The 24193-nt window shown below is 40.1% G+C and overlaps 1 protein-coding gene across 1 annotated transcript; it reads left to right on the plus strand.

Moving 5' to 3' along the window:
- Window positions 1-5800: 5800 nt before the first annotated feature.
- LOC137626501 (PAT complex subunit Asterix) lies at window positions 5801-19004 on the plus strand. Its single transcript, XM_068357535.1, has 4 exons — window positions 5801-5944; window positions 15021-15129; window positions 16241-16338; window positions 18756-19004. Exons 1-4 carry the CDS (start codon window positions 5892-5894, stop codon window positions 18829-18831), a joined length of 336 nt encoding a protein of 111 aa, XP_068213636.1. The 5' UTR covers window positions 5801-5891; the 3' UTR covers window positions 18832-19004.
- Window positions 19005-24193: the final 5189 nt, after the last annotated feature.

The raw sequence follows: 24193 nt of genomic DNA on the forward strand, positions 1-24193 counted from the left end.
TCGTTTTAAACAAAAACTTGTGCGAGAAACGGCTTATATTTCATATCTTTATATTTTCTGTGCAAAAATTCTGAATAAACTGAGTATTTATCTTAAGAATCTGAATAAACTGAGTATTTATCTTAAGAATTTATTTGAAATATCAGAAAATCGCATTCACGCCACCCAGCCCTACTTTGCATCACGGAACTTATTCGCTTTCATACCACCAAGCATTGCTTTCTATCTTATCACGTAACTTATTTCTTGAAGACATCGCGCAATTCCATTTGATTGAAACCACACCCTTTTGCACATGTTGGACCCAACGTTATGAGGCGGCATTCGCAAAGTCTGGAGATGATTGGTCGTTTATAAGAATCTAATTAAGATTACAGGTCTTCCCTCGTCTTAAGCTTTATACGATGGCGTTCTTTCCATCGTCGTTGCTCCTTGGGACAGAATAGTATGACAAGAGTCCATCTAGCATTATTGTTCTTGTGTATAGAAAGGAAGTTATATATAATACCCATTTAATGGTGGCCTATAACAGCGTTTATAATTGTCGTGTTGTTCTGGACGAGGGAGATGATATTCTTTTGTAACCCACCCGTAGAATCCGGTACTCTATGACGTCACCTACCCAGGTTTAACCTGTAGCTCCCTTGTGTGTTTCGCTCTGTTACAGAATCTGGCTCGCCATCCTTGGCATGTTCTATTTGTGAAAGTGTAAAATTCTAAGCTACCTATTGCACTGCAACATATTTCACAATTCCTAAGCATATTAAACTTTTAAAGCTGTTTTTTTTTCTATGATGATAGTAGAGTTTCAAAGACACCATGTACATCCTATTGTCTCTAGACCAAGTTAGATTGAATTCTGATGCCCAAGTTGAAACAAATAGAACGTGCCTTGTTATACCGCGTGTAAAGCGAGCAGAAAATGTAAAATAAACAAATATATTTGTGTCAATGACATACATATGCCATGTCCCTGTAGCATGACGCATTCAGCATGGAATGTAAGAGTCACAATGTTACTTTTTAAGGAATTCAATATGTGTAATTCAAAGTTACCAGGGAAATATTGTTGTGGTTCAGCAGTCATGATTATGTGAGGTTGATTCTGGTATGACTTCGGAAATTTGAAATCGAGTTAGACATAAAAAGTACAGTGTACTTCTCCGATTAATACATATTCCAAGTCAAATATAAAAGCTTTGTTAAATGATTTGCATATATTATGAAAGTAGATATTGGCATAAATGCAGATGAAAAAAGCAAGTTTGATTATGTCATCGTCTCCAAAAACTACAAAGAAAAGAGACGGCTAGTGGCCTAGTGCTCTTCTTCTTTCTTTACGAATTCCTCTTTTGGAAAGTAACCTCAACGAGTGTTTTGAAGAGAAAGAAATTAACCACGCATGCCTGTCAATATGTATGACGAATACGTTAGGTGAACGTAGTTTATCTATGTTAAGGAATATTTATGTATAGATTGTAACATATGTATATTACGAATCATAGCAAGGAGATGAATAAAGCTGGTACGGATGTGGAACTCCGTTGAGCGAAAATATTTACGATGTCTTGCCATGGAGTGCGAGAACTGTGAGAGTTTTACGTTGTAAATAAAAGCATTTAACGGCTTTCTGTATCTTATTTATCCATTCTATCAATCATTAGTATTTTTTCTGTTGTGTTTAGTCGCTTTCTGAGTGGAAATACCTTAACATGATGAAAGGGTTTGTGTATCGCCATAAACAAAGCTGTTCTAGTCAGGGCCACCCATACTAAGTTGATTTGCTGTGAGCAATCAGACAGAAGTCTCCCAACATCATTAATCCGCGATTGTCCAGCTTGGTGATGAAAACTGGCGAAACCCCAGACATGAAGAAAGACATGTCTGAGACCTTTGTCTGTCCTGCAGTTGACTAGAAACGGCTGCATTTGTTGTTAATCTCTAGTAAAAATGCTTGACATTTTTTGCATGAGTTGAGTACATGACAAATCTTGCGGGTCCTTTTCGCATCAAGTTGGACCACATAAGTATCGAAGTAGCTTCCCCTGAGGGTGATCAGAAAATTTGGCCTTAATTTGCATTACTATCACTCGACCATCATACGATGTCCTAAATCGAACGCTGTGAATTTTGACGGTGCATTAATAGCTACCAAAGGAGACGATGCAAAAAAAGTTTACGCCGTAAAACCATAATACGACGAGAGGTCTCTTTGCAGATTGCAGACTTCTTGTTATTATAACCTGGTTTTATCTCTATGACTATCTTGAATGACCCTGCTGTGGGGGGGCGGGGTGTTGGAGAGGGGAGTGTGGTTAGTGTTACATGAGGAAAAGGAAGAGGAGGACAAGAACGACGAAGATGACGACGACGTCGAGAACGACGAAGGTGACGATGACGACAATGACGACGAAGACGATGACGACGACAAAGACATCAGTGCACCCCACACGATGTAATGTAGGTACAGTATCCCTGAAGAGTCTTTGGATCGTCCCATCGATAACTATCTGCGCTCACGTTGCCTTCCTTCCGTCTTCATGTCTAAACATACAACAACGTCCCACTAGATATATGAAAGCCTGAAGATATTAAGGCTTTCAAGAAGAAACTGAAGACTCTTGTTTTCTAAGTGCTTCGATCATGTAGATTTGACAATAAACACACAATATGCTGTGTAATACACCAAATACCTAATAATGTATACGGTAAACTGATTTTGTAGGTCCTGTAGACGCAGAGTTTTCATGTGATAGGACCACGAGAACAGTCCTTAAAGTAGAGTGTCTTCATAATACAACTTTGAGTATATATTCCCACTTGTTGTACTTTGGCACTGATTTGCTTTTGTGGCCCATGCGAAAGATGATTTAGCCCAAAATTCATAACTCCAATCCTAAGCATATCAAAACTGGTGAAGGTGACAGTGGTATAAGGTGGCCATGGATGGTAACTAGACTACTTTGTATGACCATTTTGTTGTAATGCAACGGACTTTGAAGGAGATGAAAGAGCCTACATACGTAATTGCTAATGCATCTTCCGGTGTATTTTGAGAGAGAGAGAGAGAGAGAGAGAGAGAGAGAGAGAGAGCGCCTTACCTCATTGCCTTATTCTATGTTTGGGTTCCCCAAGGTCCTCGTATTTCCACCAGAGAGTTGCTAATGCATCTTCCGGTGTATTTTGAGAGAGAGAGAGAGAGAGAGAGAGAGAGAGAGAGAGAGCGCCTTACCTCATTGCCTTATTCTATGTTTGGGTTCCCCAAGGTCCTCGTATTTCCACCAGAGAGTTGCTAATGCATCTTCCTCTGTATTTTAAGAGAGAGAGAGAGAGAGAGAGAGAGAGAGAGAGAGAGAGAGAGCCTTACCTTATTGCCTTATTTTATATTTGGGTTCCCCAAGGTCCTCGTATATCATCTTCCGGTGTATTTTGAGAGAGAGAGAGAGAGAGAGAGAGAGAGAGAGAGAGAGAGACCTTGATGTAAGCACAACAAAATGAGGAATGCCAATCATGTGAAAGCAATACACATGGTTAAAGTTTAAAGAGATTTATGACTCACTAAATGGATTCATGGAAAATATTCAAACTACACTTCCAAGGAACTGACTACTCCAGTTTTTCTTTCGTCAACTAAATGAAACCAAAATCTATTCATACTCAATAGATTGGAATTGAAATAATTAGAAATTCTACGTATATTAATTGTGTTTTGAAAAACATGTATTTTGTATTTTTTTTCAAATGAATCAATTGGATGAAACAGAATAGACAATATATCGTATGTAAGGCAAATACATTCATTTGCAAACGTGTTATTGTGGAAACACATTACGTACTAATTAGGATAATTGTATATAAAGGGTATTCTCTCAATTATTTCGATTGGGAATTAAAATGCATTGAACACAGAGGGCAGGTAAAATCTCTAAAATAAATACAGTTTGAACCCACATTTAAAAGACTGAATATTCTATAAATGTATTTATCAATTCATAAAGAGTAAAATATAGTACTAGTAAAGAAAACTATGTTATGGCAATAAAAAGACATCGTAAACTAGTGAAAATAAATTGATAAATTGATAAGAACAGAGGTCTGGTAAAATCTCTAAACTGAATTTAGTTTTAACCAACATTTTAAAAGACTGAATATTCTATAAATGTATATATTGATTTATAAAGAGTGAAATATAGTACTAGTAAAGAAAACTATATTATGGCAATAAAAAGACACCGTAAACAAGTGAAAATAAATTGATAAATTGAGAAGATTAAGCTCAATTTGACCTAAATTCCAGAGGTCTGGTAAAATCTCTAAACTGAATTTAGCTTGAACCCACATTTAAAAGACTGAACATTCTATAAATGTATTTATAAATTTATAAAGATTAAAATATAGTACTAGTAAAGAAAACTATAATATGGCAATAAAAATACATCATAAACTAGTGAAAATAAATTGATAAATTGATAAGAACACAGAGGTCTGGTAAAATATTTAAAATAAATACAGTTTGAACCAACATTTAAAAGACTTTGAACATTCTATGAATGTATTTATTAATTTATAAAGAGTAAAATATAGTACTAGTAAAGAAAATTACATTATTACAATATAAAGACATCATAAACTAGTGAAAATAGATTGATAAATTGAGGAGATTAAGCTCAATTTGGCCTAAATTCCAGAGGTCTGGTAAAATCTCTAAACTGAATTTAGTTTTAACCAACATTTAAAAGACTGAACATTATATAAATGTATATATTAATTTATAAAGAGTAAAATATAGCACTAGTAAAGAGAACTATATTATGGCAATAAAAATACATCGTAAACTAGTGAAAATAAATTGATAAACTGTAAAATCTCTAAACCCACATTTAAAAGACTGAACATTCTATAAATGTATTAATTTATAAAGAGTAAAATATAGTACTAGTAAAGAGAACTATATAATGGCAATAAACAGACATCGTAAACAAGTGAAAATAAATAGATAAACTGATAATATTAAGCTCAATTTGGCCTAAATTCCAATCAGGTTCAGGTTCTGGGGTGAGGCATAGCCTTTACAACGGCGCCTCTAACGCTTATCTTCTTGTACTGTTTTGACTTTTCTTCCACATTATGTTCAATACTTCTTTTTTCTTTTCTATATTTGTTTCACTAAATAGAAATAATCCTACTATTTTCTTTGGGTCTTCCTCGTACGGTTGTTGTAGCTCAATTACTTCATTCCTTTCTTTTCTATATTCCCAACGTAGAAGAGGAAGAAGCGATTTGTTTACATTTCTAAGGTTTCACTTACACGTCAGTAGTTCGTAGTACTGATTCTAACTTTATGAAAGATTAGCAATTAGAAAAATAGAAATATTAAAGATTTTATAGCATTTAATTAGATTTAAATATTTAATTATTATATTTAAATATCTAATAAAGGCTATTTACCCTTAACTATACGAATAAAATCATCTATAGTCACTCATAATTAGAGAGATATTACTAAAAGTTGACCCCCTTGGAACAACCCAGCTGACCGCTACACTTGGCGTACAGTGTTGCCAGGTACGGGAATTTATTCTAGATTTGGGGATTTTGGGTGACTGATGGGGATAATCTGTACAAAGTTCTATGAAGAAACAAAGATGAGCGAGCCTTTATATTATTGGAATTTGTTTGTTTGTACTTATATGAAGTATATTGAGTAATTTCTATATTAATAAAGCCTACGTGATCAAGACAGAAGAGAATATATATGTGGAAATTGGGATTTTTTAGGCTGTTTTGGGGATATTTAGGTTGTTTTGGGGATTTTTATACTAACCAATCTGGCGACACTGTTGGCGTACCGTCTTCCTCGAAGTAGTTGTTAAAATATATATTTTTTGAAGATGCAGTCGTCAAATAACAGCTCAGATCCTAAAAGGAGTGACAAAATAGTCAGGTAAGAAGATATATTAGATAATTTAAAGTCTAAGTTGAAGAAATATGTTCGTAGGCCAGATAATATCGTACGGATAATGTAGGGTTTGGTTACCCGACGTTGGTTATTTAACCGGAATTATGTACAGTACTGGTAAGCCGGTTATGTAATATAGAAATATACACAGGTCTCTTCAGTCCTAAAAAGTGTATTTCAATATAATTTTACTCAAAGAGATACGGTTTAACCTAAAATAGCCACCTCTAACCCTACCCTCGTTTTACTTTACAGTAGCACCGTATTCCTTAACCAATTTATACCAAAGTAAGTTAATATAACCCGTTTTTTTGAGGTGGGTAATATTTCGATAGAGTCCCACTCAGCCAATACTGCTTATCAGTACATATGAGTTTGATTTTATTCTTCTTTTGCAAACGGAGCTGGTGCACAGCGGATCGAAATACTGTATCACCAAATTCTAATGGTTTTTTCGGGGTGTACGTATGACAGTGGCCACCTGTATGTATTATTATGTCTAACTTAGGATACAGCATTGTAAGGGGGTTCCCCCGTTAGATAAGTAGGTAAGGACACAGCTTGTAGGTTAGGTTAGGGGGATGGGGGGGAGTTTAAGTTAGTTGAGGTCCATTTGTAATGGAAGCGTGAGGAACTGGCCGTTGATATACAAAGGGTCCGGTTTTTATCTCTGCCGTGCGCTCGCAAAAAAAGAAAACCATCAAGATCCTATGTACTAGCAAGCGGTAATGATTGTCTGGGACGCTATTGGAACATTACTTTAGGGTATATGTATGATGACAGCCACGCCCCTTAACTTCCTTATTTTCAATCCTGTCGGTAAGAATATGGCAGTCTAATGGGGGTCACAGAGGGTTGTAGGTATGTTGGTAAGGACACAGCTTAGGATAGATGGTACTCAATGCACGCAGGAGGTCCTGTCCGTCGTTATACAAAAACTCCCCGTTTTCATTTTATAATTTGACAAACTTTGCTAAAATGATTTTAACCAGCATATGGCAGGACACGGCTTAGATTAGGTGATGTTCCATGCACAAAGGAGGTCCTGACCTTCATTATACCCCTTTCGCCCCCAAAGGACGTACCGGTATGTTCTTGCAAAACACTGTTATTTATATGTTTTTGCTTGTTTTTGATAACTTTATGAGAAACTTCAGGCATTTTCCAAAAGAATGAGACCAACTTGACCTCTCTACGACCAAAATTAAGGCTGTTAGAGCAATTTGAAAAAATTATATAGCAAAATGTGCTCGAAATTTAACCTTATGACGGGGATAAAAGGGTTAAAAAAGCTCCCTGGTTTCATTTTATAATTCGATAAACTTTGGTTAATGATTTTAACCAGCGTATGTCAAATGATCTCTACTATTACATTAGGTTGAACACCATAATCATGATGCGCTGGATAATAATAAGCGACATAATCATAAATTTTTGTTTCCACCTACCTCCCTAAATTTTCCCAAGTACCATGTCGAACTGTTCTGATGTAAAAAATTTTGGGGAAATCTGTATTTTTTAAGTTATTGATGTTTTAAAATTCCAGATATTATGACTGAAATATCACACATTTGGGGTGTATGTATGGTAGCGGCTACCTGTACGTATGATGACAGCTGACTAAGAATACGGCAGTGTAAAGGGGGCCGTCGCAGTGGAGTTTATGAACAAAGCAACAAATTCGTATAGGTTTTTTCAAGCTATTTAAACTCAATTTTAATTCAGTCTCCTGGGCAAGAAATATTAAAAAATTTTCTTCAATCACTGAAGTGTTCGATCTGCGAGTTATTACAGTATCTGGTGAAGCTGAGGAAAGATTGTCAAGTAAATAAGCAAACATCTCAAAAGTTCAGTTTAGTTATATCTTTGAGAGTGGGATCAATCTATCCAGAATCCTTTCCCACTACAGTATCAAAATGGGTCTTGATGTATTACCAAAGCATTATTTAGAATTTTAAACTAACCCTTTTACCCCCAGGCTATTTGGAAATTTCCAACCCTTAACCCTCAGGGATTAATTTTTTTCAAGCACATTTCGCTGTATATTTTTTAAAAATTGCTCTAACAGCCTTAATTTTCAATATTAAACTTACCCGATAATCATGTAGCTGTCAACTCCGTTGCCCGACAGAATTCTATGGAGGGATACGCCAGCTATCACAATACTAGAAGGGGGTGTACTTACCAGCGCCACCTGTGGCCAGGTACTCAAGTACTTCTTGTTGACACCTCCTCAATTATTCCTCTGTCGTGCTTCCGGCTAGACGTTCTGGGATACGCTTATGATCTTCGAGTTTTTTCACGCTAATTGGTGAAGTATTCTCTCAGATTTCGGCTGTCGCTTTACTGGAAACCTTCTTATATTAGCTAGATAGCTTTTATATAGTCCTGATTAACGGTTAACGATCTTTTGCTTGATTTTGGAACCCCCTTTGGCTAACTCTTTGAATTCAAGATGTCTGACATTTCGCAAGCCCCCTCCCATAGACGATGTAGGTCTTGCAATAGGCGTATTCCGAAGGCCTCGGTAGATCCTCACACCGCTTGTTCTGACTGTAGGGACAGGCCCTGTCAGTTAGAAAATCGATGTGAGGAATGCGCCGGACTTTCGGAATTGGAATTTGTCCGTCTTTTGAAATATTCAACTAAGTTAGAGAGAGGTAGAGTTAGGAGGAGTTCTTCTCACTCTTCTCTTTTTTCCTCACCTCATGATCCCCCACCTTTTCCTACCCCTGTAGTGGCTACCCCCGAACCTACTGTTTGCCCTCCGCCTGATATGTCTGTTGTTTTGCGTGCTATTCAGGCCTTAGGCGATAAAGTAGAGTCAGTGGTAAGTGATCATAAGTCTCTGATGGCCGAAGTCAAGGAACTTAAGGTCAAGAGTGCAGTGGGTGGGATTAGTGCCAGTGCTGTGACGAGTGCTAGTGTAAGTGCAGTGCCAAGTGCTAGTGTTAGTGCCAGTGTGGTGCGTGAGGATACTTCTGTGCGAGCCAGTCGTCCTCCCAGTCCGGGACCTCTTGCAAGCTCCCAAGCCCAGGGGAGAAGCAATGTCGAAGGGCATAAGGGTTCGGCAGGCCTTGTTAGGCGCACAGAAGTATCCTCGGTGGTTGCGGGCGTGTCTTCCAAAGACCGTGACTCCCACCTGCAGACGATTGAGCCCGTCTTCCGCTCGTCCGCTGATCAACTGTCAGGGAAGAAATGTTGGTCTCAGGTCTCGAGACCGCTTAAACGCAGAGTCCAGTCCGCGAGTGCTCAGCCAGGTTGCAGTCATTGGCTCAGCTCTGACTCGCCGCAGTCATCTGTCGACTGCACTCCGCCCAAGAGGAGTAAGGTTCTGCCACAACAGAGCTCGACTGTTAAGGCTTTACCTCAGCCTACTGTGGTTTCTACCGACCCTAAGTGGACTCTTCTTCAGTCCATGCAAGCACAGCTTTCGGACTTGATGCGTGAGTGTCGGGCTGAGAGTGTTGCGCCTCCGCCTACACTCCCTCCGCCTGCACTCCCTCCGCCTGCACTCCCTCCGCCTGCGCTCTCTCCGCCTGATCGCAGTACCACCTGCCAGGCGTACGATGTTGAGCCACATTCTGAGTTTGCTGTTCCCAGTGGTGTTCAGCTTCCACCTTCTTTAAGGCAACCTTCTCTTTGGGATCAGGAGGATTATACTTCTCTTCCTCCGCCTCCACTTGCTGCTCCACCAGTGGTGCAACTCTCGGTTGAGGTACAACAACCTCTCCCGTCCATGAGTCAGTCTCCTCAGCTCTCGCTGCAGCGAGCTCAACCCTCCACAAGGCAAGCACCACTACACCTTGGCCTTGCGCCTCAGGAGCCTCAGCTTGCGAGACATTTACCTTGTTCTGCGCAGCCTCTACCTCATCGCGCTCCGCTCACACCTCAGGAACAGGAGCTTGCTACTCCGCTTCCGCCAACCGCTCAGCAAGCGCAACCCTTGGGTTCAACCACTCATGCTAGGAGTCAGCCTCCTCCACCCATGCGCCTTCCTACTGCTTCGTCTTTTATTCAGCCTTTGCAGTCTGAGCCTCAGGTTCTCCCTCAACAGTTACTTGCAGAGGAAACCTCTAATATTGTTCCTTCTCGATCTGACTCTGCTGTTCAGCATTCTTGTCCGATCTCTTCGCTTCACTCTGGTGATGAGGCGTCTGATGATGAGGCGGCACACCTGGATCCCTCGTCAGACGTGGATGAATCCAAGCTTTCTCCACAGTCTCTTGACTTTCGTAAGGTCTTGGCTCTGCTTAGGGAGGTTTACCCAGACCACTTTGTCTCTGCTATTCCCCGCTCTCCGCCATCTGAGTTTTCGTTGGGCATTCAGCAAGCTAAGTCCACCTATACTAAGCTAGTCCTAGCAAGGTCCTCTAAGAGAGCGCTTAGGATCTTAGGAGAGTGGCTGCAGACTAAGCAACACCTTGGCAAAACCTCTTTCATGTTCCCTCCGACTAAGCTCACTTCGAAAGCGAGCGTTTGGTATGCCACAGGAGAAGCACCAGGCTTGGGGGTACCTGCCTCTGCCCAGGCTGACTTCTCAAGTCTGGTAGACTCGCCTCGGAGAACTGCAATGAGGCGCTCTAAGGTTTGCTGGACCTTCTCAGACCTGGATCACTTACTGAAGGGAGTATTTAGAGCATTTGAGATGTTCAACTTTCTCGACTGGTGCCTGGGGGCCCTCAGCAAGAAGACCTCTCCTGCGGACAAGGATTCTGCCATGCTATTGATGTCCTGCATGGATAAGGCCATAAGGGATGGATCTGGTGAGCTTGCGTCGATGTTTGTATCAGGGGTTTTGAAGAAAAGGGAACAGCTGTGTACCTTCCTTTCCTCCAGCATTACACCTTGCCAGAGGTCACAACTCCTTTTTGCTCCGCTCTCGAAGTTCCTCTTCCCTGAAGAGCTGGTTAAGGATTTGTCTGCTGCCCTGATACAAAAAGACACACATGATCTTGTAGCCTCATCGGCTCGTAAGTCTAAGGTTGCTACCTCAGTCCCCAAGACTTATCGCTCCCCAGTGGCTGATACCCCTGCTACGAGGTTCATACCGCCCTTTCGTGGTAGAGCCCCCAGCCGAGGAAGCTCCCGTCCAGACTCTTACAGGAGCAAGTCTAGGAAAGGCTCCAAGACATCTAAAGGAAAAAACTGACTCTCCGCATCTCCAGACAGCAGTAGGAGCCAGACTCAAGACCTTCTGGCGAGCCTGGGAGAAGAGAGGTGCAGACGCTCAGTCTGTCAGTTGGCTGAGGGACGGTTACAGGATTCCATTCTGCCTCAAACCACCTCTGACCACATCTCCCATCAACCTCTCTCCCAACTACAAAGAAGAGGACAAGAGGCTAGCATTGCACCAGGAGGTGTCGCTACTTGTGCAGAAGAAGGCAGTGGTTATAGTCCGGGACCATCAATCCCCGGGCTTCTACAACCGTCTCTTTCTTGTGGCCAAGAAGACAAGGAGGTTGGAGACCGGTGCTGGACGTCAGCGCGCTCAACGCGTTTGTCACCAAGCAGACGTTCACGATGGAGACGACGAAGTCGGTCCTAGCAGCGGTCAGGCAGGAGGACTGGATGGTCTCGTTGGACTTGAAAGATGCATACTTTCACGTTCCTATTCATCCAGACTCCCAACCTTTCCTGAGATTCGTTTTTGGAAAGGTTGTCTACCAGTTCCAAGCCCTGTGTTTTGGCCTAAGCACAGCTCCTATGGTGTTCACTCATCTGATGAGGAATATAGCGAAATTCCTACACTTATCAGACATCAGAGCCTCCCTCTACTTAGACGACTGGCTGTTGAGAGCCTCCACGAGTCGTCGCTGTCTGGAGAATCTCAACTGGACTTTGGACTTAATCAGAGAGCTAGGTCTGTTAGTCAACATAGAGAAGTCTCAGCTCATTCCCTCCCAATCCATTGTGTACCTGGGAATGTAGATTCGGAGTCAGGATTTTCGGGCTTTTCCATCGGCCCCCAGGATAAGCCAAGCCCTAGAGTGCATCATGAGCATGCTGAAGAGGAGCAGTTGCTCGGTGAGACAGTGGATGAGTCTCACAGGGACCCTTTCATCACTGGCCCTATTCGTCGAGCTAGGGAGACTCCACCTCCGCCCTCTTCAATTCCATCTTGCAGCTCATTGGGACAAGGGTTCGACTCTCGAAGCAGTCTCTATCCCAATCACCCAAGAGATGAAGACCACTCTCCTGTGGTGGAAGAACAATCTCCTTCTCAGGGAGGGCCTATCGTTGGCTGTTCAGACCCCCAATCTTCATCTCTTCTCAGATGCATCGGACTCGGGCTGGGGTGCGACCTTGAACGGACGGGAATGCTCGGGAACGTGGAACGAGGAACAAGGATTGCTCCACATCAATTGCAAGGAGCTGCTAGCAGTTCATTTAGCCCTGCTGAACTTCAAGTCCCTCCTGCTAGGCAAAGTGGTGGAGGTGAACTCAGACAACACCACAGCCTTGGCTTACATCTCCAAGCAAGGAGGGACCCATTCGAGGAGCCTATTCGAGATCGCAAGGGACCTCCTCATTTGGTCAAGAGGTCTAAACCTCACTCTGGTCACGAGGTTCATTCAGGGCAATATGAACGTCTCAGCAGATCGCCTCAGCAGAAGGAATCAGGTCATTCCCACGGAATGGACCCTCCACAAGAGTGTGTGCAACAGACTTTGGACCTTGTGGGGTCAACCTACCATAGATCTGTTTGCCACCTCCATAACCAAGAGACTTCCGCTGTACTGTTCCCCTGTTCCAGACCCTGCAGCAGTTCATGTGGATGCTTTTCTACTGAACTGGTCCCATCTCGACCTTTATGCATTCCCACCGTTCAAGATAATAAACAAAGTTCTGCAGAAATTCATCTCGCACGAAGGGACACGGCTGACGCTGGTTGCTCCCCTTTGGCCTGCAAGAGAATGGTTCACAGAGGTACTTCAATGGCTAGTCGACATCCCCAGGACTCTACCTCTAAGAGTGGACCTTCTACGTCAACCTCACGTAGACAGGTTGCACCCAAACCTCCACGCTCTTCGGCTGACTGCCTTCAGACTGTCGAAAGATTCGCTAGAGCTAGAGGCTTTTCGAAGGAGGCAGCCAGTGCGATTGCCAGAGCAAGAAGGGTTTCCACTCGTAGAGTCTACCAGTCTAAGTGGGAAGTCTTCCGAAGCTGGTGTAGAGCCAATTTAATATCCTCTACCAATACCTCTGTGACCCAAATACCTGACTTCCTTCTACATCTTAGGAATGAGAGATCCCTTTCAGCCCCTACGATTAAAGGGTATAGGAGTATGTTGGCTTCAGTTCTCCGCCACAGAGGTTTGGACCTTTCTTCCAACAAGGACCTTCAAGACATTCTTAAGTCTTTTGAAACGTCTAAAGACCGCCGTCTATCCACTCCAGGCTGGAACCTAGACGTAGTCTTAAGGTTCCTTATGTCAGCTAGGTTCGAACCTCTCCAGTCAGCTTCCTTCAAGGACCTTACCCTCAAGACTCTTTTTCTCGTCTGCCTTGCAACAGCTAAGAGAGTCAGTGAGGTTCATGCCTTCAGCAAGAACATTGGTTTCACGACCGAATCTGCAACATGTTCTTTTCAGCTCGGATTCCTAGCAAAGAACGAACTTCCTTCACGTCCTTGGCCTAGATCGTTTGATATACCTAGCCTCTCCAACATGGTAGGTAACGAACTAGAGAGAGTTCTTTGCCCTGTCAGAGCTCTCAAATATTATCTTAAGAGGTCTAAACCTATTCGAGGACAGTCAGAAGCCTTATGGTGTGCCATCAAGAAACCTTCGAGGCCCATGTCCAAGAATGGGGTTTCGTATTATATAAGGCTTCTGATTAGAGAGGCCCATTCTCACTTAAAGGAGGAAGACCTTGCATTGCTGAAGGTAAGGACCCACGAAGTAAGAGCCGTAGCTACTTCGATGGCCTTTAATAAAAACCGTTCTCTGCAGAGCATAATGGATGCAACCTATTGGAGGAGCAAGTCAGTGTTTGCATCATTTTATCTTAAAGATGTCCAGTCTCTTTACGAGAACTGCTACACCCTGGGACCATTCGTAGCAGCGAGTGCAGTAGTAGGTGAGGGCTCAGCCACTACATTCCCTTAATCCCATAACCTTTTTTAACCTTTCTCTTGAATGCTTTTATTGTTGTTTTTATGGTTGTTACGGTAGGCTAAGAAGCCTTCCGCATCCTTTTGATTTGGCGGGTGGTCTATTCATTCTTGAGAAGCGCCTGGGTTAGAGGTTTTGTAGAGGTCCTTTAGTAGGGGTTGCAACCCTATATACTTTAGCACCTTTGGGTTGATTCAGCCTCCAAGAGGAACGCTGCGCTCAGTAAGGAAGACGAACTTAAAAAAGAGGCAGAGTAACGGTTCAATTCGACTTCCTTACCAGGTACTTTTTATTTCATTGTTATTTGAGATAACTGTTATATGAAATATGGGATACTTAGCTATCCTTTAATCTTGTACACTGGTTTTCACCCACCCCCCTGGGTGTGAATCAGCTACATGATTATCGGGTAAGTTTAATATTGAAAAATGTTATTTTTATTAGTAAAATAAATTTTTGAATATACTTACCCGATAATCATGATTTAATCGACCCTCCCTTCCTCCCCATAGAGAACCAGTGGGACCGAGGAATAATTGAGGAGGTGTCAACAAGAAGTACTTGAGTACCTGGCCACAGGTGGCGCTGGTAAGTACACCCCCTTCTAGTATTGTGATAGCTGGCGTATCCCTCCATAGAATTCTGTCGGGCAACGGAGTTGACAGCTACATGATTATCGGGTAAGTATATTCAAAAATTTATTTTACTAATAAAAATAAAATTTTTCGTCATAGAGAGGTCAAGTTGGTCTCATTCTCTTGGAAAATGCCTGAAGTTTCTCAAAAAATTATCAAAAATATGCAAAAAAAAAAAATTTAAATAGCAGTTTTTTGCAAGAACGTACCGGTACGTCCATGGGGGTAAAGGGATTAGTTTTGTGAAACGTACCAGTACGTCCTTTGGGTTAAAGAGCAATACTAACATTACTTTAATTCTCTCTTCAGGTACAAACCACCAACGCAAGGGACTCCAGGAGCCCCTGGTGAAGATCCAACGACAGACTACATGAACGTCCTGGGCATGATTTTCAGCATGTGCGGACTTATGATGAGGGTGCGTAACCTTTGGGGTTTTAATTCCCTGTCACATGCTACAAGTCCATTTCTTTTAGCTAGTCATATTTGCACCGACTCGCGGCGGTGCCCTTTTAGCTCGTAAAAGTTTCCTGGTCGCTGATTGGTTAGAATTATCTTGTCCAACTAATCAGCGATCAGGAAACTTTTCCGAGCTAAAAGGGCACCGCTGCAAGTCGGTGCAAATATGACTCGCTAAAAGAAATGGACTATACATGTTACTTTGGTTTAGACTACCGTTTATATATACAGTATAACTTGCTACAGAGTTAGGTTTCCACACATTAGAATCAAATTGCAGAAGATGGAAGTTGAACTGCATTTATTACAAAGGTTTTTTTTGCATTTCATACGTGTTTTAACTCTTTTACCCCCGGGCTATTTGGAAATTTCCAACCCTTAACCCCCAGGGGTTAATTTTTTTCAAGCACATTTTGCTGTATATTTCTTTTAAATTGCTCTAACAGCCTTAATTTTCGTCATAGGGAGGTCAGGTTGGTCTCATTCTCTTGGAAAATGCCTGAAGTCTCTCAAAAAATTATCAAAAATATGCAAAAAAAAATTTAAATAGCAGTTTTTTGCAAGAACGTACCAGTACGTCCATGGGGGTAAAGGGACGAGTTTTGTGAAACGTACCAGTACATCCTTTGGGGGTAAAAGGGTTAAGTACTCTGCATATGGAATTAATTGTAATAATATATTATTTTTGATTAATGCATTAGCTTCGTTTATTTCCTCTGCTTAATTTGCAAGCATTGTTTACTTGTCTGATACTTTGAGTATTCGTCTTCAGTTGCAGGAAATTTTTTTAATTGTTATGCCCTGCATAAGATATGATCTGTATGATTGAATTGTTAAATCCACTACAGTAATTGATGGTAAAATAAAGACATACATCAAACAAATCTAGTTCAGTCATCATTACTGAAAAGATTAGTTCAGACATTTTTACCGATTCGTTTTGGGACGAAAAGATTATGCCACAGAGTCCAAGAGCAATATGATCTGGAGTCAGGTTCCTTCGGAGACGAAAACAATACCTTCTGGATTCTGTCTTATTGATTATTATTAATCGAGTCTTTGTATTTCAGTTGAAATGGTGTGCGTGGGTTGCGCTTTATTGTTCCTGCATAAGCTTCGCTAACTCCAGGGTCAACGATGACACGAAGCAGATGCTTAGTAGCTTCATGTAAGTTGTTGATTGTTTTTGTCGGTGTTTATTAGTGACTTTAAATATTGTACTTTAGAGCTGATTATTTTACGCTGCCTTTGTTTGCAAGTATGCAGTGTGTACAGGTCCATCAGTCCAAGTGTCATTGGTTCATGTGTTACCTTTATTATTATTATTATTGTTATTATTATTATTATATAGGAGGATAGATATGAGAGATAAGAGAGCGTGCTAGAGATAGGAATGAATGGCAAGCGGTTGTGACGCAGTTCTGGTAGGCTCTGCTGCTTCCTCCGGTCGCCTTGGATGACCGCGGAGGTAGCAGCAGTAGGGGATTCAGCATTATGAAGCTTAATTTGTGGTGGATAAAGGGGGAGGGTGGGCTGTGGCACCTTAGCAGTACCAGCCAAACTCGGTTGAGTCCCTTGTCAGGCGGGGAGGAACATAGAGAGGAAAGGTCCCCTTTTTTCATTTGTTTGATGTCGGCTACCCTCCCAAAATTGGGGAAGTGCCTTGGTATATGTATGTATGTATTATTACTAGCTGAGCTACAACCCTAGTGAACCGTTGGAATGCCAGACTGGGGTCCGAGTCCGGCTCAGACTCGTTACTTTCTTTGGTCACGACAACCTCACCATCCTTGTGAGCTAAGGAATGGGGGAGCCTATAGGTCTATCTGCTGAGTCATCAGCAGCCATTGCCTGGCTCTCCCTGGTCCTAGCTTGTGTGGAGGAGGGGGCTTTGGCGCTGATCATTTATAATATGGTCAGTCTCTAGGGCATTGTCCTACTTGATAGGGCAATGTCACTGTCCCTTGCCTCTGCCATTCATGAGTGGCCTTTAAATCTTTAAAAGCAGGATGCTATAAACCCAAGGGATCCAACAGGGAAAAATAGCCCATTGAGGAAAGGAAATTAGGATATAAATTAACCATATGAGAAGTAATGTACGATAAAATAGGATATTTTAATCCTTTTACCCCCAAAGGACGTACTGGTACGTTTCACAAAAGCCATCCCTTTACCCTCATGGACGTACCGGTACGTTCTTGCAAAAACTGCTATTTAAATTTTTTTTGCATCTTTTTGATAATTTTTTGAGAAACTTCAGGCATTTTCCAAGAGAATGAGACCAACCTGACCTCTCTATGACGAAAATTAAGGCTGTGAGAGCAATTAGAAAAAATATATACTGCAAAATGTGCTTGAAAAAAATTAATCCCTGGGGGTTAAGGGTTGGAAATTTCCAAATAGCCTGGGGGTAAAAGGGTTAATAACAGTAAAAACATTAAAACAGGTATTTCATTTATAAACTACAAAAAGAGACTCATGTCAGCCTTTTCAACATAAAAACATTCGCTGCAAGTTTGAACTTTTGAATGGTCCGCCTTCAACTTAACCTGTTCTAATTATCCCCTCCCTCTGAATTTTAATCGTAGAGTAATAAAACTTGTAGGGATTAACTGTTATGTAAAAAGCTGGAAATTATTAAATTTTGGAAGGTCAAGGTCACAGTCAAGAAAAATGTCCAATTTACGTAATCAGCCATAAGTATGGACATTGTTGTCACAGAGACTTCAAACTTGGTTAAAAAATTGTTGTCACAGAGACTTCAAACTTGGTTAAAAAATTGTTGTCACAGAGACTTCAAACTTGGTTAAAAAATTGTTGTCATAGAGACTTCAAACTTGGTTAAAAAATTGTTGTCACAGAGACTTCAAACTTGGTTAAAAAATTGTTGTCACAGAGACTTCAAACTTGGTTAAAAAATTTGGTGTATGAAAATCCACATCAATTAATACATGTTAAGGTCAAGGTTGAGAAATAAGCTGCCGTGGTGGAGGTCTGCGCTCTACTGAGTGCCCCTGTAATTTTTTTTTTCTTTACAAAATTATGTACAGATTTTTTTTTAAGGATTTTTTTAAAGGTGAGCCATTACTTGCAACAAGTGTGACTGAATTTAGTGAAGCTGCAGGAAGGTACATCATGCTTTATTATTGAGAATTTTGATGGTCCATTGGTACAATAGAGCAGTTAAATGGTACAATAGAGCAGTTAAATGGTACACTAGAGCAGTTAAATGGTACACTAGAGCAGTTAAATGGTACACTAGAGCAGTTAAATGGTACACTAGAGCAGTTAAATGGTACAATAGCGCAGTTAAATGGTACAATAGCGCAGTTAAATGGTACACTAGAGCAGTTAAATGGTACAATAGAGCAGTTAAATGGTACACTAGAGCAGTTAAATGGTACACTAGAGCAGTTAAATGGTACAATAGAGCAGTTAAATGGTACACTAGAGCAGTTAAATGGTACAATAGAGCAGTTAAATGGTACAATAGAGCAGTTAAATGGTACAATAGAGCAGTTAAAAATAACAACAGGAGTCTTGAGTACAGTATAATGTATTTTTTCCTTTTTTATTTCATTTCAGGCTGTCGATATCTGCCGTGGTGATGTCTTACCTCCAGAATCCCCAGCCAATGACTCCTCCGTGGTCCAATATATAACGGAACCAAGTTTATCCAGAGATTTTTCGAGTTACATCTTAAATAATAGTAAATTTGTCATGAATTGCTGTCTCCCGTATAGATGGTCAAGGTTTTTTACCGATGCTAAAATGATTACTGATATTTTTGTCTCGCTCTGTTGTTCGAGAAGTAAAAGTACGTATTACATTTCCTGTCCCTGTTTTAATGTGTATAGCTTTCAGTCATTCCATATTCATGTCTTAATTTTTCAATATTATGATTGTTACAGAGCGTAAGAAATGGAGAAAATTAGAATCGCTGGAAATTGCAATATGTATGAACAACTTAAGCACATCATTACATATATGTATTGTATACATACAGTTATAATGATAAGATAGAAAAATTGCAACTTATAAGTGTAACTGAGGAATTATTGATAAGTGAAATGAAAGATAAAAAGACATCAAAATACAAAATTAAGATATGATACATTTGAGCAAAGTATTCAATGGTAAAGAACAAAAAAAAAAAAATATTTTGAGATATTAAATTTTAGCAGATGTGACTTTAAATTGATTATTAATAGAATGATTCTAAAATTTGAGATGTGAAGAAAAATATTCAAGTAAAAAAATGAACAAAAACAGTTCTGTTTAAGGAGTTGTCTAAGTGATTTGATTTTACAAAACTAAAAGAAAATTTCACTTTCACGCCACCTGTTTTTAGGAAGCCAGGTTTAGTTTTGGTGTATTGTATAATCACATCATTTTATATAATTTACAAGAGTTACACACCCACCATGCAATGAAAAGATCAGATGCCGAACTTGGTATCTCTGTAGCCAAACAAATATCTATTGCAGCGAAAGTATTTTGAGAGCTTAAAAAAGATCTTATGGTAAAACAGCATATATATGGAACTGATTAAATCTATTATGTTCTGTAGAATATAAGACAGAGTATTAATTTCCAAAATGAAAGTAAGATAATAGTTTACTAATTCCTTAAGTATATTCTTTTTTAACCAACATAGAGATGTCTGTATGTGTAGATACTTATGTCCACATTATTTGAAAAATCATTTAATATCCTTTTCTTTGGACTCATACCTAACATTTTTGAATAAAGAATTGAAAATCAACAGTGGATTACATGATGTCCTTATTTACTCCTATACGGATACAAATCTTTGTCCTTTGATTGGAGTATGATTTCAGCTGTTAGAATTGTACAGCGAGGTGTTGGTAGTTATAGACGGTTAGCCTTTTCCGACAAACTGAGTTTGCCACTTTGTTTCCAGCCTGCGGATACTAGAAACATACTTCCTAATCCCTTAACTGGCTGCTTTAATTTCTTGTTTGTTCCGTAACTGGAATACAAACCACGCTGTTTATTAGGGGTTATACTTTCGGCGGAGCTGAAATGATGAGCCATTAAAATTTAGCGAGGGTTAACTATCCACACCGCTAGTTAACGCCGTTCACACACCTGTGATTTAGTCACTTTACTTTTGCATCGGACCGAGAGCGGATGTTTTCTCTCTCCCTCCTCGCCTATTTTGGACTACCGTTAATTTTTGTCTTTTAACTTTTTCTTATACTTGTATATATATATATATATATATATATATATGTATATATATATATATATTATATATATATATATATATATATATGTATATATATATATATATATATATATATATATATATATCTATATATATATATATATATATATATATATATATATATATATATATATATATATATATATATATATGTATATATATATATGTATATATATATATATATATATCTATATATAGATATATATATATATATATATATATATATATATATATATATATATATATCTATATATAGATATATATATATATAGATATATATATATATATATATATATATATGTATATATATATATATATGTATATATATATATATATATATATATATATATATATATATATATATATATATATATATATATATAAACAAGGGATATTATTAAGGCTTTTGTAGCTTTCTAGATAACTGTAACTGTCTATATACAGTACACTTTTAGTCCTGGTTCAAGAGCACTCCTGTTGCTATTTACTCCCTCCTGAGTGTGGCTTAGTGACATCGATGTTCATCGTAACTGAGGAGTGAAAAGTCCTTACACTGGTAGTAGAGGGAGAACAAGTTATTCCTTCACATCTGATGCACCTTCGTTGCTTGGCGCCGACAGCGTATCCACGCATTCGTCGGACTTACAGCACACTGTCGGTTGGAAGGAAAAAAGGGCTTTGCCCTTCTTTTCCTCATTTTGAAGGATTAATCCTTAAATCGCAATCGATAGGAGTTAGATATATGTGACTCCTACTGTTTCTCTTCTTGTGGGAGAAATTATGCACTTCTCTATGCGCTCCCTCACCTGTTCGCGCACGGCCATTATCTCTCTAATATGCATTAGCATTCTGCTATGTGCTTGCTCGCACCTAAAGGAGGGCCACCTCACATGTTCACAATCGCTCGCTTTTTAGGGAGCGGCAACCTACTAGCATCTGATCAGTTGCTCCTCCGGGAGTCCAGCCTTGCCTCTTCGGAATAGCCTGCTCCTGTGGTTGCTCACGTTCTTTAGAGCTTATACATACATACATATACCAAGGCACTTCCCCCAATTTTGGGGGGTAGCCGACATCAACAAATGAAACAAAACAAAAAAGGGGACCTCTACTCTCTATGTTCCTCCCAGCCTAACAAGGGACTCAACCGAGTTCAGCTGGTACTGCTAGGGTGTCACAGCCCACCCTCCCACATTATCCACCACAGATGAAGCTTCATAATGCTGAATCCCCTACTGCTGCTACCTCCGCGGTCATCTAAGGCATCTAAGGAAGCAGCAATTTAGAGCTTATACTCTCTTTAATTGATTCACATGTTGTTGATTTTGATAGTTCATTTGCTTGCACGCTTATTCCTGTGAGCAATCACCTCTTTACACGCACTCTCTTATGAGAGATACTCTTCAGATCTGGTGCACCCTTTCCTCAATAGGATTGCACTTGAGCGTATTACTCTGTTTGCACTTACACTCACTGGCCGTGCTTATGATAAAACAAAAATATCGTCACCCTCATAAACTAACTGCCTAAGTCATTTTCTCCACTTGTTGGGAAATCAAAAGAAAACCTTCTCATTTCCTAATTCTTTATATCATTGTCTTGAGCTTCAATTCATAAATTCTTAACAGAAGAATTTGTGAATTAGAATTTGTTAATTTAAGCTCAATACGCTGTGATAGAACGTAACTCCTGGATATGTGCGCTCGCGTAAGCCTTCTCAAGTACTCTCGCCTTTAAGAGACTTACTTGCACTGTCGTGTTAGCACTCGCACACATTCATATATTCGCAATCATGCACAGTTTCCAATGACCTCACAGTCCTTCAAGTGCAAGGTCTCTTCAGCTTATGAGCACTCATTAAATTACGAACAAGATTTGCCTTGGGAAGGCAGTGATATCGTAACACACTCTTGTGTTTCGGCTTGTAACTCTGGACACTCGAGTATACGAGTGCAATTGTACATTTGCTCTCTTCAGTAGAACTGCCGCTGAACTTGAAAGTTTTATGCATTTACGCTCCTTTAGTAGATTAAGTGCCCTCTTTAGCTCACATACTGATAAAAGTACACGCTCATCAGTTAACACCCCCTTTTCAGAGGTTGAATTTTCCTGTTAGCAAATGTAACCTAGATAGCTCATGTGCTCGCTCCCCTTCAGGAGTTCCCTCGACAGTTAAATTGCACCCTTCTAGATGGGCACATTCACCTTTGAGCGCTCAGTCCTGAGACTAAAGTTATTCTAGGGTCAAGCGCTTCTCTGGACACACCATTAGCAGGACATTCATGCTTATTGCCTTTTGGAGCAAAAGCATTTGAGAATTCTCTAGATTTCAAGCATTAAAAGTTGCAAGAGAAGGCATCACCACATACTGCGTTGCTAGCATTGACGCAACGATCTCCAGTTTACGAGCGCCCTGCTTCTAGCCTTCACTCACTGAACCTGGCATGTACAAGATCCCCTGACAAACTACGCTCTGTGGTTCGCAGACGCTTTCCTTCACGTGCAACCCTCAAGCAAATGCACGCTTTAGTATGGGTACTGCAGGCAAGTCCCCATTTTGAAGGCGATCCTAAGACATTAGGACACAGAGAGGCAGCTTAAAAAGGCACTTATCCATTGGACAAGTTTTGGAGGCAGGAATCTTAAATTTCCAAATGACCTTCACAACCCTTTACCAAAGGGGTTGAACCCACAAGTCTTAACCCTTTTACCTCCAGGCTATTAGGAAATTTCCAACCCTTAACCCCCGAGGAGGTTATTTTTTTCCCAGCACATTTTGCAGTATATATTTTTCAAATTGCTCTAACAGACTTAATTTTTGTCATAGAGAGTTCAGGTTGGTTTCATTCTCTTGGAAAATGCCTGAAATTTCTCAAAAAAAATATCAAAAATATGAAAAAAAAAAATTTTATAGCATTTTTTTGCAAGGACGTACCGGTACGTCCATGTGGGTAAAGGGATGGCTTTTGTGAAACGTACCACTACGTCCTTTGGGGGTAAAAGGGTTAAAACATGTTCTCACTTGGACCTACGGCTGTTACTCAACAAGTAGTGTAGTGTTCTTAGCTCCTCACAGGACAAGAAGCATCATGTATATGTAACAGTTGCGACATCAGTCTATGATAAGAGAGAAAATGTCTGGTAATTTTCCTCATTTCTTCCCCTTGGCTGTAGGGGTCGGCATGTTGCTGGAATGGATGCTGATGCAATAAGCTACTACAGTACTGTATACTAAGCACTAGTATTTTATTTTAAAATTAGAAGTTATATATCCCATCCGGAGGTTGACCCCATAGAAAACGGAAAGAGGGTAAACTATACAAAAAGCTGGTCGGTTAGGTAGAGTTACCAGTAACTCCTAAGAAGGTAGTTCTAGGTAAGTATGTTAGGAAAAATACAAATTACTTGAAAATTTGTGATGTTATGTCTCCCATCCTCCTCCTGAGGGGGAGGATGGATATGATTTAAAACCCTCAATCTCCAATAGCTTTACATTCTGACAAGGTATCCCAGTGTGAGTCTAAGTTCCTACAATTACTGTCTGGCTAACATCAGAAACCTAATCTATCACCTAAACACTTTTAGGGCAATAGATGTGGATTGAAGGTGGCACTCCTGCACCTCTTTAAGTCGTACTAACATCTTTGGATGTTATACCAGCCAGTTTGGTCATGGGAACTCCCTCCCTCCGAAGGATAAGTTTCCTATTAAAGATACAAATCACAAATTTTGAAATTGTGTTTTTCCTAACTATACAAACCTTCAACTTAACCCT

This window comes from Palaemon carinicauda, chromosome 34 (assembly GCF_036898095.1).
Source record: "Palaemon carinicauda isolate YSFRI2023 chromosome 34, ASM3689809v2, whole genome shotgun sequence".
NCBI classification, from domain to species: domain Eukaryota; kingdom Metazoa; phylum Arthropoda; class Malacostraca; order Decapoda; family Palaemonidae; genus Palaemon; species Palaemon carinicauda.

Bases quoted from the DNA above. Each gene is read 5' to 3' on its own strand.
- LOC137626501 (XM_068357535.1), top strand. From the start codon at position 5,892: ATGCAGTCGTCAAATAACAGCTCAGATCCTAAAAGGAGTGACAAAATA. The intron at 5,945-15,020 runs GTAAGAAGATAT...TTCTCTCTTCAG, and splicing joins AGGAGTGACAAAATAGTCAG to GTACAAACCACCAACGCAAG. The intron at 15,130-16,240 runs GTGCGTAACCTT...TTTGTATTTCAG, and splicing joins TGTGCGGACTTATGATGAGG to TTGAAATGGTGTGCGTGGGT.